This window comes from Tauraco erythrolophus, chromosome 20 (genome assembly GCF_009769465.1).
Source record: "Tauraco erythrolophus isolate bTauEry1 chromosome 20, bTauEry1.pri, whole genome shotgun sequence".
Classification (NCBI taxonomy): domain Eukaryota; kingdom Metazoa; phylum Chordata; class Aves; order Musophagiformes; family Musophagidae; genus Tauraco; species Tauraco erythrolophus.
Window position 1 is genome coordinate 8663500 of NC_141484.1, and position 18217 is coordinate 8681716.

Genomic DNA, 18217 nt, shown 5'->3' on the forward strand with positions numbered 1-18217 from the left:
GGTTTTAATGAGACACACTTTCCGAGAGATGTAATAATCATTGCCAAAAATGTCAAATCGTTCTTGTTATCCTCCTTAAGCTTCTGGAACAACAACACAACAACAAGACCAGGAACAGAAAAAGAGAGGTGTTGATGAGGAAAAGCTTTGACTTCATCTCCTAGAGCCAGGGGAGCGCTGGGGGGGAGATGTGCCCCCCGACAGCTCTGCTTTCTGGCAGGGTGCCCGGCAAGAGAACCCAGTGAAGGCTGAGATTTATTTTTTTATTATTATTATTTTTACTTAGGATTTGGGATGGTTTTTGATTTCTTCATTGGAGAAGGAACATCTCCGCTCGCTGTTGACAGTGAAGCTCAGAGCTTTGCTGGTGAAAAACATCCTGGAATTGCTCGAAACCAGCTGGGAAATTAGATGGTGGCAGCGACATGAGGGGAAATCTCGACGAAGCCAGCAGGGAGCCGGGGGTCCCGGCTGGCACTGGGGGCTCAGCTGTGGGGCTGGGGCTCAGGGCTCTGCTCGCTGCTGGCTTCTCCGGAATCCAGGGGGAAATGGTTTTATTTCACAGCGGGAATGTCCTTATCCCTCCTTAGCGATTTGGGAGCAGAGCTGTCTTGTCAGCTGTGTTTCTGTGGTGGGCACTCGGAGCAGGCAGCCTCGACTGCATCACCTGGGCTGTGGATGTAGCCCGAGCAGCAGGAAATCTCCATCTCCTGCTCCTGCTTGAGCACGGGGCAATCCCTGGGGAGCTTTGCCCAGACGGTGGGGATGCAGCGCTGAGCACCCCTGGGTGCCCAGCACAGACATCAGCCCACTGCCAACTTCTTGCCATGGGAGTGCAGGGAGTGTTTGGGGAAGAGCCTAGTTTCCATCTCCATAAATGTATTTTTTTTTTGGTTGCTTGAAGAATTGTTTTTGCTCTCAATTTTTCTTCCATTTTGTTAGATAGTGTCAGGAAAAAGAACGTGTTGCTGATAATCTCAGCCAAGCATGGAAGACAGCCTTTGGCCAGGTCTGGCTGGCCTGATGTCAGCTTCTTGGAGGGTTTAAGGGTTGGCTTGTAACCGTGTGTTCACGTGCCGCACGTCTGACAGCGCCAGGCAGCGCAGCAAGGCGATGCCTTCCTTGTGCCCGCTGGGCTGAGTGCCGGGCAGGGGGACGCACAAGTGCCAAAGCCCCTGGCTGAGCTGGGGGGTACCGATGCAGCCCTCCTCCGTCAGAGCTGGGGAACCACCCCCCAGCAGCCGCGGCTCCAGCACCGCAGCATCTGCAGCTGGAGTTAGTGGGTGATTTACTGGGGGAGCGGGGAGGGAGCTGGGGCTGTGTCACCACAGTACTGGGAGCTGTTGCGGTCAGCCGGTTCCCACCAAGGCCACGTGCACCACTGTCATTGGAATACCAAAACTATGGAGACCTCGCGTTCAGGCCAGCCCCTGTGCCGTTTGAGTCAGCTCCTGTGGCAAGGAGCCCGTGCCATGGGCATCCCTGGGATGTGATGCCATTGTGATGCCCCGCTCCATCCCACTGACGCTGCTGGGTGCAGGGTGCTGTGCCAGGGTGGGGGACCCGGCGGATGCACCAGCACAGCCGTGCTCTGGCTCTGCAAGACCCGGTTTTGCATCTGTTCAGAGATGGGTGAGATGTCCCTAAGTCCCGACAGCCACCCCGGGGTGCCTGGCAGCTGCTCGCCTTCCCTGTGCCACCCGCCCGCCTCCTGCCGCTCCCTGCACGCAATACGTGCTGCCTCCTGAAAAGCACATGTGAGTGGAGCGACGGAGATAAGCCGAACGGGAGAAGTTCAGGGGATTATGCGCTGATTAAGTTATTACTAACGTGAAATGAGCCGCGCGGAGATGAAACAGGAGCTTTATTTTCTGTTCCCTGGCTTCGGGCTCAGGGCCTCCTGTCACTAGGCAGCGGATCAAACTGGGAGCTCGTGTGTCCGCCGGCGCTTTCAGCACAGGAGCGGGTCGGTGCCGTGCGAACCCGTAGGAAGCGGAGCGTTAAACGGGGCTGAGAATCGGGGGCTGTTCCTGCTGGGGGCTGTTGCTGAGATGCGGCACTTGAGATAGAGCTATTTCCAGGGCTGGGGCACCCACCCTGTAGCAGATTTGGATAGGGAAGAAATTATTCTCCGCAACAGGAGAATCCGGGTGCTGCTGGGGGAGATGCGTTGTGGGAAGACTATGTATTTGCTCCATTTGCCATGGTTTTCCTTAAGCGTCCCCTTGCAGGCTGCTGGGCTAGGTGGGTCTTGGAGAGTGAAAAATAGAAGTGCAAAATGAAAAGCTGTTTGGTTTAGTGTTTGAGAATAAAGTTACTGATCCATAAGCGCTCAGGACAGGCTGGATCTAAACTGAAAGAGGGGAGATTTTGATTAGATCTAAGGAAGAAATTCTTCCCTCTGAGGGTGGTGAGGCACTGGAACAGGTTGCCCAGAGAAGTTGTGGCTGCCCCATCCCTGGAAGTGTTCAAGGCCAGGTTGGATGAGGCTTTGAGCAACCTGATGTAGTGGAAGGTGTCCCTGCCCATGGCAGGGGAATTGGAACTAGATGAACATAGAATGGCTTGCGTTGGAAGGGGACCTTAAAGATCATTCCAACCCAAACCATTGTGATTCTATGACAAGTCAGGAGTTTATACCTGGAGAAGTAGGCGAGGAGGCTGGACCTAGGACTGATATAACCACTGGCTATCGGAAGCTGCAGCAGCTCAGCTGGATTTGGGCACAGGCAGGGATTAACCCACGCTTGGGCAGGATGATGGGGCTGTGGGTCTGTTGGCAAAGCCAAGGAGCGAATATCAGGGGTCACTGAGGTGGTCCATAAAGCACCGAGCCCATCAGTGGGGCAGGGGAGCACAGGACCCTGGGTGGCTTTGGGGCTGAAGCCGTGGGGAGGGGGATTTTCTGGGTCCAACACGGCAGCACCCAGCCCGTGACCGTGTCTCGCTTGCTCTTTGTGTGCCTGCAGTGATGGGCGTGCCGGAGTCCCGAGGGGTGCTGCGGAGAATGAGCGACATGCTGGAGATGCTGATGAAGAGGATGGACATCCTGGCCAGGCTGGAGAATAGCACTGACTTCCACAAAGGGGATGAAGCGCGATTCCCTCTGGACAGGTCAGTCAGCCGCGCCGATGCCCCATGCAAACTGGGCTCAGGGGGTTTGTAGGAGCAAAAAACCCCCCCATGTGCTCCGTGGTGTCATGCTGAGCCGCTGCGTGGGGATGGTGGAGCCCACCAGGGCCTGGGGCTTGGGCAGGTCTTTTGCAGTCTTGTTGTTTGACATTTTTGGAGCCCTTTTCTTTGGGGATTTCTGAAATGACTGTGATTTTGGGGGTTTCCTGTAGCACCTGTCCCAGCTGATAGTGTTGCAGCTGGAGGTGGGACTCGCCAACAGCTGTAGCAGTACCTGGTGTGTGGGCTGTGCTCAGCCCGGTTTGTACCCATATTCCTCGGGCAGCCATGGAAGTGATTGTTGTTTGAAATCCAGGGCTGATATATTCAGCCTTGGAGTTGAGTGAGGCTTAAAATGAAATAGGAGCAAACGGTCGGGTCTCGAAACGCGGCGCAGAGCTGGCATCCAGGCTCCTCGTGATGCACCCACCGCGGCTGGCAGCTTGAGCGATGCCGTCAGACCTTCCCAGCATGATGTGCTGATGTACTAAAGAGACATTTCCCTTTGCTTTGAGGGCCTCTAAACATTTATTGATACCAATTTGGCTGTGATGCCAAGGCCTGCAAAAACAGTAACGAAAGTGACTTGAACGTGGAGGGGCAGAGATGGAAAAACTGAGGGGCAGCACCTGGCACAACCTGTGCAATGCAAAAAAAGTGCCAGCGTAGATTTTGCTCAGACAGAGTCACGGGTGACATGTGAGTGGAGGGTGGCAGGGATGTGATGTGCAACGTGCTCCTCTGCCCTGTGCCGTGCTGCCAGCGCTGGAGCTGCGGTGCGTCCGCATGGCTCCCACCAGGCATTCCCACCCCACCTCCTGCCATGGCCGTGCCCCGCAGCCGGTGGGGCTTCCTGGGCCTCCCTGTTTCCATCTTCCTTTCTGCTTCTCTCCCTTGCTTTCCTTATGAGTCTCTTTTGTGCCTGTGATGGAAAATAGAGTAAGTGAGCCTGTAATTAAAGGCTGTGCCGCGCCGTACTGCACGCATACGTGAATTAAAGCTGCACAGGCAGCCCTGGAGTGCATGGTCTTGCCTTTTAAATAACATACTTTCAACCACTGAAAAATATAATTTGCCTCGGTACTGGCGGGTGCCGGGGATGCTGTTGTGCCGAGGCTGGCTGGTGCCCGGGCGTACAGGGAGGACAACAGTAACCCCAGAGGGGAGCGGACAGGGCTGTTACAGCCAGCGATCGGAAGGCACTTGTTCACGTTTGATGGTTTTCTTGGCTAATCTTGTGTTAAAAGAACCTGTAATTTGAGGTGGTGCTAATTTCTGTACACCAGCAGCTGAGAGATAACCTTAAAAGCATTTATGCGAAGCGGCAGCAGTCGCTGCAGATGGGGATGTCGCGTTTCAGATCTGCCATGTGGCTGGTGACTCCAGGGCCATCGCTTGGAGGGACCACAGAGGGTGGGAGCTTATGGACCCACATCAAACAGCCTCGGGTTTTGTGAATGCGCAGAGATGGGCTTGGACGGTTGGGATTACAGATGTCTTAATTTTCAGGATTAGAAAATCAGGGACAACTCGTTTATCCCCTTTAGCTCCTTATAAATTACCCCTTAAGTGCATCCAAGTCCTTTCACTTGGTCCTGCATCAAACCCAATCTGTGTCATCTCCTTGTTCTCACCTGGCCTCTGAAGATCAGGTTTTGGTCATGGGGCAGAGCATCTCCAGATGAAGCAACCATCGTGGGGGGATTTCTCATTTGCTGTGACAGTCTGTAATGAAGTGCTGACAGCGTTTGCCAACACTCATGAAGCGTTTCCCGAGCGCTCCCTCCTTCCCTGCAGCCCCAGGGTTTGGCGGAGGTCTGTGGTCAGAGGAGTGCCCTTCCTTGGCACGTCTGAATTCCTGCCCTCTGTTGTGGGGTGCACGAGGCAGCTGGAAGAGCTGTTACACCCCATCTGCCACCCTGCCCCGAGGAGAGCCTGGTTCCAGGCTGACCCTGCTGCTCTCACGGATGCTCTCCAGAGCTGTGTGGAGCATCCTGGGGGGAATCAAATAGCAGCTGGTGTGAAACCTGGGCTGAGACCCCGCAGAGTGGGGGTGCTGAGGTCCCCAGCCCTTTGGGGGTAATTTACCCCTATGTCGAGGGGGAAGAGGCACCACCACCTGCACCGAGCGGTGTGTCCTGAACCCTGATCAGCCCCGTGGCCGCGGAGATGCCCTGGTGCTGTTTGTTATTAGGACTCCAGGACTCCACCAAGGGCTTCTTTCCACCTTCCCTCCCTGTCTCCGTCTCTTTGATCCTCAGTGACCGACTCGAAGCTGCCAGAGAAAGATAATACAATTAAAAGATGCTAATTTAAAAGGGATTTTATTCTTTAAAGCGTCTCTGGTTAGAACAGTGGCCGCCTTCATCTCCTTCCCTTCATGGGCTTTGTGATTCCACCTGCGCAAAAGTGGGTTAATTCTTGTTTTTTCAAAGCGCTCTCCTGCATAACGCCGGATCTCCGATGAAATCAGAAGGACTTGGGTTTGCAGAGCCCAGCTGAAGAGGTGAAGGCTTTGGTGGGCTTTATGGAATAGCCCCGTAATTAATCACTTGCAGCCCCTGTGAGCACTGTGCCCCTCCAGCGCCACGCCGGCAGAGGGCAGGGGAGCCTTTTCCCCTTGGAAAGCGCAAGGGGGAATTTAAATAGCGTGTAATTAATGCCGTGCCTTGGAAAGCCTCCCAGCTGCCAGGACAGACAGCTTTGTGCAGCTGAAAGTTACTCTGAGATCTTTCCTGCTCCATAGGTGCCATCTGATTGAATGCTCTATAGGTGCCTCTATATGTAGCCCACCAGCCTCTTGCAATGCTTTAGATAAAACTCTTGGAAAACCCAAATGTCCAATATCCTCCTTAGGAGAGTTGCCCAGGGTAAGGAGACACAGGCTGCTGTGCCCCTGGGCGTTGCTGGATCCCTTCTCCAGCCCTTCCCTGCCCACACCCTGCCTGTGCTGGGGAGGTGAGCGATGGGTTCCCTAACGAGGGCGAGCAGCCTGCCAGTCAGCTGCAGAAAAATCAATACCGCTGTTAATTGAATGCAACCCTCGTAAATCATCATAGGGGAAGGAAATTAGGAGTACTTATGGAAGCCTCCTGGAGAGCTATTTACTGGGCAAGGGAAATATTAGTTTGCAGTGGGAGCGTTGGTCCCCTGCTGGGCAGTTCTTGGGAGGGAGGGAGGGAGGGGGTCTGAAGCGGCTGACCCAAGCCAGCACCGTAATCCGACAGTGCCAGGGCTCCGAGAAGCCCTTCTCCAGGAGTGGAGCTGCCCCGACCAGCCCTGTACCCGCAGGGAGGTGGCACCGGGGTCTGCAGCGCTGGCATCCCCCGTCCTCACTCTCCCCTACATAGTGGTGAGCCTGCAAAGGGTGTTATTTGCTAACGACTGATTAATCTTCAAGCTTAATTACTGCCAAGGCTCAGTTAATTTCCACACACTTTAAGTATTTGTTCTTGTAATCGTTACATGACTCCATATTCCCCCAGTAATTAAAAGTCTCACAATATGACACTAAACGGGTGATGTTCCTGCATCCTGCCAGCCTGGCTCTATTAATTTCTGAACTGTCGCCGTCGATGAGCCGGTTTTAGTGAAATCACTGCCAGATGCTGCGGTCCCCGGGTACCCAGGTGAGGCTGAAGCAGGGTCGCACCCCTCTGTGCATCCTCTCCCCATCTCCTCGGCATGCTGTGGGGCTCAGCGAGGGCATCTGCACGGTGGGGGTGATGCTACGTGGTGTGAAAGCTGCCTGGGGCTGGCAGAGCCCTGGAGCAGCCGGCAGGGAAGGGAAGGGAAGACCTGGCCTGGGATCCAGCCCGGCTTTGCTGGGTGGTGGTTTGCTCGGCCCTCGGAGCAGCATGTTCTCTTTGGCACTGCCATGGTCGGACTTGGAGGGATGTGGCTGGCAGGGGAGCCCGGCAGCTGGTGCCACCAGAGCCTTCCTCCCTGGTGCTTTTCTTCCTCATGGGTCCTGCAACCTTTTTCATCCCAGCAGAGGCGGTGAGTTGTTTCTGGCCAGCTCCTGAGGACATCTCCAGCCTGGTCCTGGATGCTTTCGGTGTGAGCTGTGAGGGGCTGGGCACAGCGCAGGGGGTCGTGGGGACCCCTCGCTGCTGGAGTGCCCATTGGGGTCAGGGGAGGAGATGCACAGGGAAATTCAAGCCTGGCAGCTGGGACAAATTGCTTTTCCCTCTAAGGCAGAGTGGAGAGGTGGCTGTGTACCACTAGCAGGGTGGCCAGCGGAGCAGGATCCATCCATGTGCCCCCACCTTGCCTGAGGGGCTCTGGGCTCGTTTGGAGAGACCTGCAGCCGGATGGTGATGGGCATTGCTGGTGCGGTGGGGGTTCAGGTGCCCATGTGTACCCAGCTCACTCACACCCTCCCCTCCTGCTCCCAGGCTCGTACCCCCCCCCCCCCGCCCCCAGCACCTCCAGCTCAGTTTGCTGGACCTAATTCTGCGATAGGCTTTGCTTTCTGTTTATTTTGTGCCTTTCTGGCCCAAAACATCGATGTGCGGGAGGCTGCTTTATCGCAGGGCTTTGCAAATGAGGCTTCTTGATGTGTTAACGTGTGGAGGCAAAGTGCTGTTGCTGGTGGTTTCGTGCTGAAGTTGTTTGCGTGGTCAGGTCTCCCAGTAACCCCCTGGTGTCCCCGTGTCCCTGTCCGTGCTCTCTCCTTTCAGTGAGCCACCTCCTCGGTGAGGACGCAGAGATGAGCACAAGGATGTAGATTCTCCAAAAAAGTTTTGCCTCCAGCATCGAGGAGGTTTGCCTGGATGCTCTTACGTCAGAGGAGCAAAGCTCTTAATTGCTCCATCTTCTTGGAGATTTAAATCACCTTTTTTAGTTATCCAGCACTTGGATGAGGACTTTAAAGAGGCCAACGGCAGCGCAGACATTGTAATGAGCAAGTTGAAATCCTTTGGTAAACTGCTCTGTGCAAATTTTGCATTTGTTGATGTATTATCTTCAAAACATCTGCTTTCCTCCATCTGTATCGGTCTTCCCAAAGTCACTGCTTTCGCTGGTTAATAGCAAGAAATATCGGATGAGCAAGCAAATATGTTTAGGGCTTGTATTATGAAGACAACGCACAAATAGAAAGAGATTCATCTTTTTGTAATGCCACTTTTATAAAAGGCAATAAAAATACAGTGCCTTGTAAAGGGATAAACAGGCTGAATCTGAGCTGCTGCTGCAGGGTTGGGGACAAGAGACAAAGTGAAGGGAACCAAATTAATGCATGAAAAAGTAAAGGAAAACTCAACCTCTGGCTATATTATGTGGCAAATGATCTGTCAGTGGGGAAAGATACATCTTAATAGCAGTTTTTGAAACCAGATGAATACTGTATACAGTGCATTATAAAGGCACAGTGTGATCTGAATCTTAATCAACACGGGGAAATATAAATCTGAAAATAATAAAGACGAAATCAATATTGATGGTTAGAAGTAAAAGTACTGTATTTGCTGTAGTAAACGGTTTTAAGGTCCCAGGGAAAAATTTGTTCTAGAAAACCCATAGTAATTTACTATAGTTTCAATAGCTGGCACAGGCCCAACACGTTTTGCTGGCATTTATATTGTTGCTATAGAAGAATTTTAAAAGCAACAAGGCAAAAATAAAGCCCGTCGCTGCTCCCTGCGCAGTGGCAGCGCTGGAAGCGAGTTCTTCTCTCCACTGGGCTGGCAGAGGCTGTGCTGGCATCCCAGCTCCAATGGAGACACATGGTGGGACGTTCCCCTTCTGCTTCGCAGAATAAGGTGCTTACCTTGTCCGTCCCAGTCTCTCCAGTTATGAAGAATAAGGCATCGGATTCAGAGGAGCTACAGAAAACCTTTTTGCATTTAAGGTTTTGCTTTAGATGTCGTGTTTCCCTGTCCTCTGCCCAGGTGGCACCTCACTGTAATGACAGGTGTTGTAACTTATGCTTCACCTTCGTGTCATCGCTTTAAGATGTTAAATGAAATTTGCTGCTCTGGTGATAGCCTCGTAGCCCAGCAGATAAAAACGCCGAGGTGGCTGACTTGGTGCTGCCTTTGTTAGTGCCAACGTCGAGGCCCGTCAGTGGTCCTGACGTGGGAGCCTGGCTCTTCACCCCAAGCATGAAATCCCTTGCTCAAAGTCATGGGGATTTGGAGAAAACTAGTTTGACAAATAAGGGAAATGAGCGTGCAAGTGGTTGGAGATTTGAGCCTGGTTGCTTCTTTCGGAGGGATGTTTTCTACCGTTTTTCCATCTTCTTCACATGTGCCCAGAACCATGGTGGGCATTGAACCACGTGCCGCTGTTCAGTAGCCCTCTGTGTTTTGGGGAAGCCTTGCAGAGCCCACGCGCCGCAGGTGGCTTGTTTGTGAGAGCTGGAAGTGCTGCCTGAGTGTGATGATCAAACATACGTTTTGCATCAAAGGGCTCCGAGTTGAAATCTTTGTGTTTGGGGAGCAGCTGTAGCTTACAAGAGCTGGGCAAGCTGGCGTAGATGTCACGCCAGATCCATCACCCAGTGGAAACCGCTGCCGTGGCCAAAGCTCCGGCAGGACTTAGGCTGACTGTGAGACTGAGCTTGGAATCAAGCCATTTAATTAGGAAAACGATCCTGATTTCTATTTGAACATGTTTGTGGGTGCTTAGTGCTCAGCCCTGGCTGAGCTGAGGTTTGGAGGTCATCAGAGAGGAGATGGGGACCGAGGTTACTGTTGATTTTTGGGTTTCACCTAATTACTTGGGTGTTTAGGAGCTGGTTCGGACCTAAGTGAGAATTGGGATAGCTTCTGGGAAGAGGTAGAAGTTGGATCGTGGGCTGATTTGGTGCTCTGAAGCAGGGGTGCTGTGGCTGCACTCATCCTTCTACCTTTCCATGAGTAGTGAAGAAACCTGAGGAGCATCTCCACCGATCTGACATTCTTCTCTTGTTGATGGAGCAGGAGGTTGGGCTCACTGGCTCTAAATTCATTGCATCCTTGGGGCATTTGCTCCTAAACTGCCCATCCCAGCTTTTCCCTGTTTACTGAGCACATGGACATCACTTGCATGGTCTGATGGCTGCTTGTCGGTGGAAAAAAGGCTGCAGAAACAGAAGAGTTGAGGGCTTTCAGGGCTGGCTGAGCTGTACAGCCCTCAGACTGCACAAGCAGAGCTCATCGCAGGTCATTTTTGTGCCCGTATTTCACCAGAGCCTCGTGAGCAACCGCCCTGCTCCGGTGGTGGAGCTGGCAGGAGACCTGGGGTTTATTCTCTGCAAAAGGTTGAAAGTTACTTGAGGGCAATGGTGTCCTCTGCGTTTAATTATTATTTCTTAAAAGCCGAAGATATGTGGCTCCCCGTGGAGGTATGCAGGTTGAGTATTGATGGTCATAAACCATGCCAGGAGGAAAAATGTGAGCTGCTCGCTGCAAGCGAACGGACTTTAAATCAACAACCGAAGCAGTATCGGTTCATAAAACCAGGATTTTTTTAGCCTTGAGGACAGAGGTACTTTAAATCCCAGCCTTCGGGTTCGCTGATCTGCTGGAGAACAAACATAAAACTTCACCGGGAAGGACCTGACATTGGCACATATTTTTTGTGCCAGGAGTATTCAAGGTAGCCCTTTTGGTTTTGCTCGCCGCTTATGACATCTCCTTGTATTATAATGATCTCGGCAGCAGCAGGAGGAAAAAACTCATGACCCAGATGCTGCGGAAGGGGAAATTATTTACTGTGATAAAGACGCTCGTTGAGACACGGTGGTTGTTTGCGGTGGAAATGGCAGACGAGGCGTTGGAGGTGGAGAGCTTGCTCCTTGCCAAGCCTGGCATTGGGTTCTCTTGCCCTTCTATGTATTACATCAGGTTTTAATTGACACCCGGCCTCTTTACAGTGCTCTGTCCTTCTGTCTACACGATGTGTTACGTAGATGAGTCTAGCGGTGCTGTTTACCCGGGACGGTGTTGGTTGCGAGGTTTAATTCGATAGACGGCGTACACGGCTATTCAAACTGGTGGAATCTGATCTTGAGCCTGGGTGGGAAGGTGCCCGCGGGCTCTGCTGGGGCCGTGATACCCAGCTCAGCCCCGGCTCCCGCCGTGCTGCCGACGCTCACCCCGGCACCCTGTCCCCCGCACAGCCCCCACCGCTGCTCCCCAGAGATCTGCTCGCCTAAATCTTTGGTGGATGGGCTGGCTCAGGCCATCCTTGTGTCCCCCATGGTTTGCATCTGTCTGTATTCTGCTCCAGGCCCACGAGCTTCCTCAGCCCTCCTCCCGTTTTGCCTTCCTTTCTCTGTGTTGTTGATTTTTTTTCTCCCTTTTTTCCCCAGTGCAGCTTCCAACATGCACCGCAAGGCCGATAATCAGAGCAGAGGATTTTCAAACATAGCACGTCTGAAAGAAGAAAACCAATTTTTTCCAGCCTATTTAATATTTCCCCATGTAAAATGCACAGATGTGTCCGTGTTTATCAGCTCGCTGCGAAAAACGGCGAGAATACTGATTTACATCGCTTTTTAGTCAACCTTCCTTGAAAGCAATGAACTGTTTGCCCAGTGCTTACTGGACCAGGCGTTCCCATGTGGCATCCTGGAGCTAAGTCGAACCTGCTGACAGCTTCCAAGGGTGGCAATTTTGCTATAAGCACCCCTGGGTGTCACCACCACCCCTGGGAGACATCAAGTCTTCAGAGTCTATTTGTTGGGTTTTTTTCCCCAGGTTCCAGCCAGCAGCTGGATTGATGGAGAGGATCCAAGCTATAGCTCAAAATGTTTCAGACATCGCAATAAAAGTAGATCAGATTCTTCGGAACAGCCTCCTGAACGGGAAAGGTGAGTGTCCCTGGGGGACCCCGTGCTCCGAACCTCCTGCATGTTACGCAGCTGCAATAGGGAGATCCCAGCTGAGCCTACCACGAAAAATTTGGTAGAAATGCAGGGGAATGGGTGCTGCTCTGAGGTTACCCAAGCCACTCCTGTCTAAGGACTAAGTAGGGCACCTGAAGCTCCTTGGCAGACCTCCTAGGGCTGTTTGTGTCCAACCCTGCAGCACGTGGCCACACCATCTCTTTGAGGGAGAAGAGGTCCTGAGCACGGTCTGAGCCTTCTTGGAGGTTTCCAGGACCCTCACCTTGCTATTACAGCTGGGAAGGCTGGAAAAGGAGGTGGTATAGGGAATTTCCCTCTGTGGTCTGACAGCAGTCATGTTCTCCTGAAAGTGTTGCCTTGCTTGGCCCAGGAGGACTCGATAGCCGGAGAGATCAGTCTGCAGAGAAGAGAAACCTGGGAAACTCATTCCTGCAAGGGGGAGGAATGGTGACAAATGGGAATTGCTGTCAGAAATAAATGCCACAAAACTAAATGCAGAATTGAAGACGAGGAGCAGTGCCAGCACAAACACCTGGATAGAAAACGTGGTGGTTTGGATCCAGCACCAGGAGAGACGTTCCCATCCCACCCTGGCAGTGCTGGGAGGACAGCTGGGCTCTCCAGATGTTTCTCCACACAGCTGTGTGTTTCCTGAGGTTCATGCTGGCATCATCAAGTAAAAGATGTTTCCGTTGCCTCTTCCAGCTCATGGTTTTTCGGTTATAGGCAAAGGAGAGCTTATAGGAGGGGTGGTGTCTTTCATTAATCCAACCACAGAGGGAAAAAAAGAGCCTGTTACCGTTTTTGGCCACTTTTGTGCCTTATTCCAAGGCCACTCTTCTCTCGACAGCTCAGCAGGACAATTTTTATTGCAAGTTCACGGCGTAAAGGCTGTCAAATGCTTCCTAGATACTGCAGCCTGCTTAGGGATGATGAACAGGAGTGTGGATGGGTGGGACCTGGGCTCTGGAGCAGACTGAGAGCAGCAGAGACATGCTGTAGAGAGACCTGCTGATATTTAGGAAAGGGGAACGCACTCTTGGTGTTGAAGCAGGGCTGGGGGCTTTCCTCAGTTTCCTCCCTGACCTTGGGGAAGCTGCTTCACATTGTGGTGTCCTGCTCCATCAGGCAGGACAGGGCTGTCTGCCAGCCCGGCTGCAGTGCCAGTGAATGTGCTTGAGGACTGGCCATCCCATCCCATGATTTCTAGCTGCTCCGCCGGCATGTCCCAGCTCTCCCCATGCCCAAATTGTCTTTCTGCAGCGATGGAAGGCAGGAGGGACCAGTGCGAGGTGCCCAGGGACCCCAAGTACCCTGACTGTGCTGGCAAAGTGGAGGTGAGTTCGAGTTTCCCTGTGTGGGAGAGGGTCTCAGACTGGACTGGAAGCTGCTGGGAAGGGCACAAAGCAGCGATCCTGGGGGGTTAAACTGGGAAAGGCTGTGGGGAGAGGGATGCATCCCCGAATAAAACTGTTTGCTTTGAAACGGGGAAGGTGCAGCCTGTTGCAGAAGGAGGAACAGAGCCAAGGATGGGGAAAGCAAAGTGTGGCTGTGCTGCGAGGAGAAAGCATGAGGGAGGTGTCCGACCTCCACTGAGAGCCTTTGCTGTTGGAATGTAACTGTTTTCCCCTAATAACACGGTGTACACCTGAAAGCCACAGTACCCCGAGGTGGGCAGGCAGCAGCGGAACCGACCCATGAGGCCACCTCTGCCCGCAGCCCTGCCTGACATCGTGTCCGTCTTTACCGACGGAAGCAGGGTGAGGAGGAAGCACTGTCACATCGCCTGCAATCCCTAGGGCATTAGCTAGTGTCCAGGGAATAACCTCAGCATTGCCCAAAGGAGCTGAGGTGGCCAGGACCTCCATCTCACACAGGGTGTCCTGCCTGCCCCAGCCTGCTCTTTACACCCGAATGCAGCCTGGCGTTTGGCCCCGAGCGTGATTGCTTTCTCAGAGAGCATATTTACATGGACTAATTAAAAGCATCTCCCCCTTCCCTCCCCTTCCCAGCCTCCTGCTTCAAGCTCAGGCTTCTGCAGGGCCGAGCATCCCTGCAAAGATGTTGAAGGGTATATTAAAATGATACCAGGGGATTGTATTTTCCTCTTCCCCTGGTGCCTAGGAGTCCTTTCCTTCCACGACTGGAGTAAATTCGGAACGTAATTTAATCATGGATGGTTGTAATTCGATCTCCTGTCCCGGCAACTGCTGCGTTTTAGGTATTGGGTGCAGCGACCTGTCTCCCGAGTAGCTTTGGGTTTGTAGTTGAATTAGGAAGAGGCTGGCGAGAGCCCGTGCTGGGGTGACAAATCAGTGCTGCGGTCGCTCGTTATTCTCCCTGATGTGAAATTGTCCTCCGGAACCGCGGGTGGATCTGTCTCCTCGCCCCGCTGTGCCCGGGGTGAGGCGATCAGCAGCTCTGCTCGCTCACCGGCAAAGCTGGCGAGAGGAAAACCCTTTGGTGTATCGTTCCCGAGGGATTAATGACTGTGCCCCTGGGGAGGGCAGGTGTGGGTGCTGGGACTGCTGCTGGAAACCCAGGGACCCTCCAGCCAACCCTCCTGGCTCCTGCTCTGCCCCGTGTGCCCTGGAGGCACCGGGCGGGCAAACATTGGCACCGGTGCTGGGTGTGCACTGGTTCACAGCCCTTTATCCACCCTCTTCCCTTCATTTCTAGCTCCCGGCTGGAGAAAGGTGGTGGAGAACAGAGGTTGCCCATAGCAGGGGCAGCTTGCAGGGCTGTCACCGTCCCCTCCCAGCCGCAGGATGAGCCTCACGGGTTTCTTTGCCCCCTCACAGTGGATGAGGGCCAGGTGGACCTCCGACCCCTGCTACGCGTTTTTTGGCGTGGACGGTACCGAGTGCTCGTTCCTCATCTACCTCAGCGAAGTCGAGTGGTTCTGCCCTCCCCTGCCCTGGCGAAACCGGACGGCGGCTTTGCCTTCCCCCCAGCCACTGCCGCGGGTGCAGGTAAGGTGGGGGCAGCCTGTGTCCTGCCTGTCCCGGGGGGCTTGGGAGGGAACGATGGCTTCAACGCTGCTGGAAAGAAATGTTCCCAGAGCCAGCGGTGTCAGCAGGGCCGCAATGCCACACGTGGGTTTTCAGAGTCACAGAATGTTTTGGGTTGGAAGGGACCTCAGAGATCATCCAGTTCCAACCCCTCTGCCACGGGCAGGCACACCCTCCACTACACCAGGTTGCTCAAAGCCCCATCCAGCCTGGCCTTGAGCACTTCCAGGGATGGGGCATCCACAACTTCTCTGGGCATCCTGTTCCAGTGCCTCACCACCCTCAGAGGGAAGAACTTCTGCCTTATATCTAATCGAAATCTCCCCTCTTTCAGTTTAAAGCCATTGCCCCATGTCCTGTCACTACACACCCCTGTCAAAAGCCCCTCTCCAGCTTTCTTGTAGCCCCTTTTAGGTACTGGAGGGTCTCCCTGGAGCCTTCTATTCTCCAGGCTGAACAACCCCAACTCTCTCAGCCTGTCTCCATAGCAGAGGTGCTCCAGCCCCCAGATCATGTTTGTGGCCTCCTCTGGATCCGCTCCAACAGCTCCATGGCTTTCCTGTACTGAGGAATCCAGGATGCCACAAGATGCTCTGGCTGCAATGGGGTCCCTGAGATTTGGTGCATTAAGTGGAGGAGCTCTGGTCTCAGGTCTAGTGGCACCAGGGGAAGGTGTCCATCCAGGAAGGACCCACGGCACCTCAGCCGTGATGGACAAACCTCCGCCAGCCCTGGTGGCAGCCTAGGGGCTACTCTTGCAGTCGGTTCCCCTACACTCAAACGCAGAGCGTGCTCTTTTCCTAGGCAGCTTTCCAGAGCGACCTGGCTCACCTCCTGGAGCTGATCGGCACGGGCAAGGAGTCCCTCAGCTTCATGAAGAAGAGGATCCGGCACTTGGCCCAGCAGTGGCTGCGGGCGGCTCGGCGCCTCGAGCAGAAGCTGAAGGGTCGGCAAAGGGACCAGAAACACGTACGAGCAAATTGCACAGGGGGCGGTTGCAGTGGAGGGAATGGAAAAGCTGAGCCCTTGGGGACACGGGGAGCGGAGATGGCGGGGATGGGAGTGGGCTGGGAGGGAAGTTCAGTTATGGAAGTTGTGGGTCTGTGATCCGTGGGTGCGACTCTGTGTGCGTTCAGGACATCGCGATGCTGAGCGATGGGGTGAACGCTGGAGACAGGTCCTGGTGGGTGGGAGACGCCATCCAGCCGGCATGCTGCTGCGGGCTGTGGAACGTACATTGGGAATGTGAACCCGGTCCCAGGATTCAGAGCAGCAGTCGATGGGAGCTGGTAGCCTCTGACCAGTGGGTCTGTGCTAATTAGACATGGCTCGCTTGAATTTACATCCGAATGATTTCCCTGAGTAATTACAGCCTACAAAGGGGCTGGAGGGAATCAGAGACAATAAGGCATTTTGGGCTGGAAAACCCAACTTGTCCCTTTCTGCCTGCACCCCCGGTCCCAGTGCTGACCTCTCTTCTTATGTCTCCAGATCTTGATCCACATCGGCTTTCTGACAGAGGAGTCGGGGGATGTGTTCAGCCCACGGGTGCTGAAGGGGGGCCCGCTGGGCGAGATGGTGCAGTGGGCCGACATCCTGGCTGCCCTCTTCCTCCTGGGACACAGCCTGAGGGTGACAGTCTCCCTGAAGGAGCTGCAGAGGTGGGTGCTGCGGTGCCACAGGTGCACGGTCCTCTCCGAGAGGGTCTGCCCAAGCGTACATTGGGGTTGTATTGAGGTTTTGCATGAAGGCATGAGTCCTGTGAAGGCTCAGAGGTGGCTTTACCCCCACTTTTGTCTCAAGCAGTGCTGGTTCTGTACTGGTGCAAGTGCGGGGTGGGTGCAGACCACCAGCATTGCGGCTGGGACCTGTCCCATCCCTTCTGCATCCCAGGAAAGTGATGGGGACTAGCGCAAACTAAGGCTTTGCCGCAGGGCTTTGCATGAGGCTGATGTGGAAATGCCCAGAGCAGGGCTCTGCCTGGTAGTCCCAGCACTGGATCTGAGCAGCATTGGTCCCTTGCTGTCCACACACAGCATCGCCCATGTGCCCTGACACCTGCCTAGGGCTGGCTGGGGGAAAGGCTCCCTTTTACCCTCCTTTTCCCCAGGGATGCTCTCTGCGGAGCTGGTGGCCATGTGGCTGCAGGTTGCCAGTGTCCTGCAGGTCGCTGGATCTTCCCACTGTGCACAGCTGTGCTCAACCCCTGTGGCTTCACAGACATTGTTTGAGCAGCAACTGTGCTTCCTTCCCTTCCTCTCCCTCCCTGGTGACAGCTATCAAGGGGTCCCTCCTCAGGAGGTGCTGGTGGTGGCTTCGAGACCTTCAGAGGAGTTCACTGCTGCTGGGACACCTCCCACATTGGGATGGGTTTTCCCTGCTGTGGGTTATGGGGCGATGCAGGGTGAGAACATACAAACAGCTATGCTGGGCCATGCTACATGCGTGTCTGGGCAGCACTCTGTCCCCAAGAGGGACTGGTATTAGATGGAAAAAGTAAGAGGGAGAAGATACGCGTGCTGTGTTCCTTTCTGCTGATGCAGTTCTGCTGCTACCGGCCTGATGCTGCTGCCTGCTGTAACCTCGCAAGCTTTCCTCACCTCCTACGAGACGTGTCGAGCAGAGGGCAAGTGCCAGGGAAGATGCAGATTAGAATGGGTTATAAATGGAGAAAAGCCTGAAGCTGCCATGGGGACTGGGCAAGTTCTGAGTGATGCTAAACCAGCATCGGCCACGTGATGAGCCTACTGAAAAGGGAGGGAAAAACCCAACTATTCTGGAAAAAAACAAACAAACCAACAAAAAATCCCCAACCCAGCCCCTGCGGCATTCAGAAATAATGAAGGGAATTAGCTGCCAACTAATTAACTCAAAAATATAATCCTGGTCCTAATGCGAAAGGCAGCAGCTTGTCAAAGAGGCGGGCGTGCGTCACGGCCATCACTGCGCGGCGTGCTGAGCTGAGGAGCTAAATAATATCCGTGTGCTCGAGGGTGAAAGAAGTTAATGGCTGGGAGGGTTGTGGTGGTGGTGTGTGGTTCTTGTTTGTGGTTTTTTAATGAAGAGCCTCACGGGGGTCATTTGGGGAGGGGAAAGCACCGGCTGAGTCTTACGGGGGTTTTGCAGCATCCGTTTCCCCCTGTGAGTGACTCTGGAGGCAGTGGCGATGCTGCCTGTAGTATTTCAGCTTTCTCAGAAG

At 53.9% G+C, this 18217-nt stretch overlaps 1 protein-coding gene across 3 annotated transcripts in view; it reads left to right on the forward strand.

The window, feature by feature from the left end:
* Window positions 1-18217, forward strand: part of MGAT5B (alpha-1,6-mannosylglycoprotein 6-beta-N-acetylglucosaminyltransferase B) — a 61087-nt gene that overhangs the window by 20597 nt on the left and 22273 nt on the right. For 2 of the 3 annotated variants that reach the window (XM_086624027.1, XM_086624028.1), the window contains exons 3-8: window positions 2970-3114; window positions 11859-11971; window positions 13271-13344; window positions 14809-14979; window positions 15823-15987; window positions 16510-16679. In XM_086624027.1, the coding sequence (XP_086480153.1) occupies window positions 2970-3114; window positions 11859-11971; window positions 13271-13344; window positions 14809-14979; window positions 15823-15987; window positions 16510-16679 (838 nt within the window). Of the gene's footprint in view, window positions 1-2969; window positions 3115-11858; window positions 11972-13270; window positions 13345-14808; window positions 14980-15822; window positions 15988-16509; window positions 16684-18217 lie in introns of all 3 variants that reach the window. The other variant, XM_086624026.1, reaches the window with a different exon arrangement.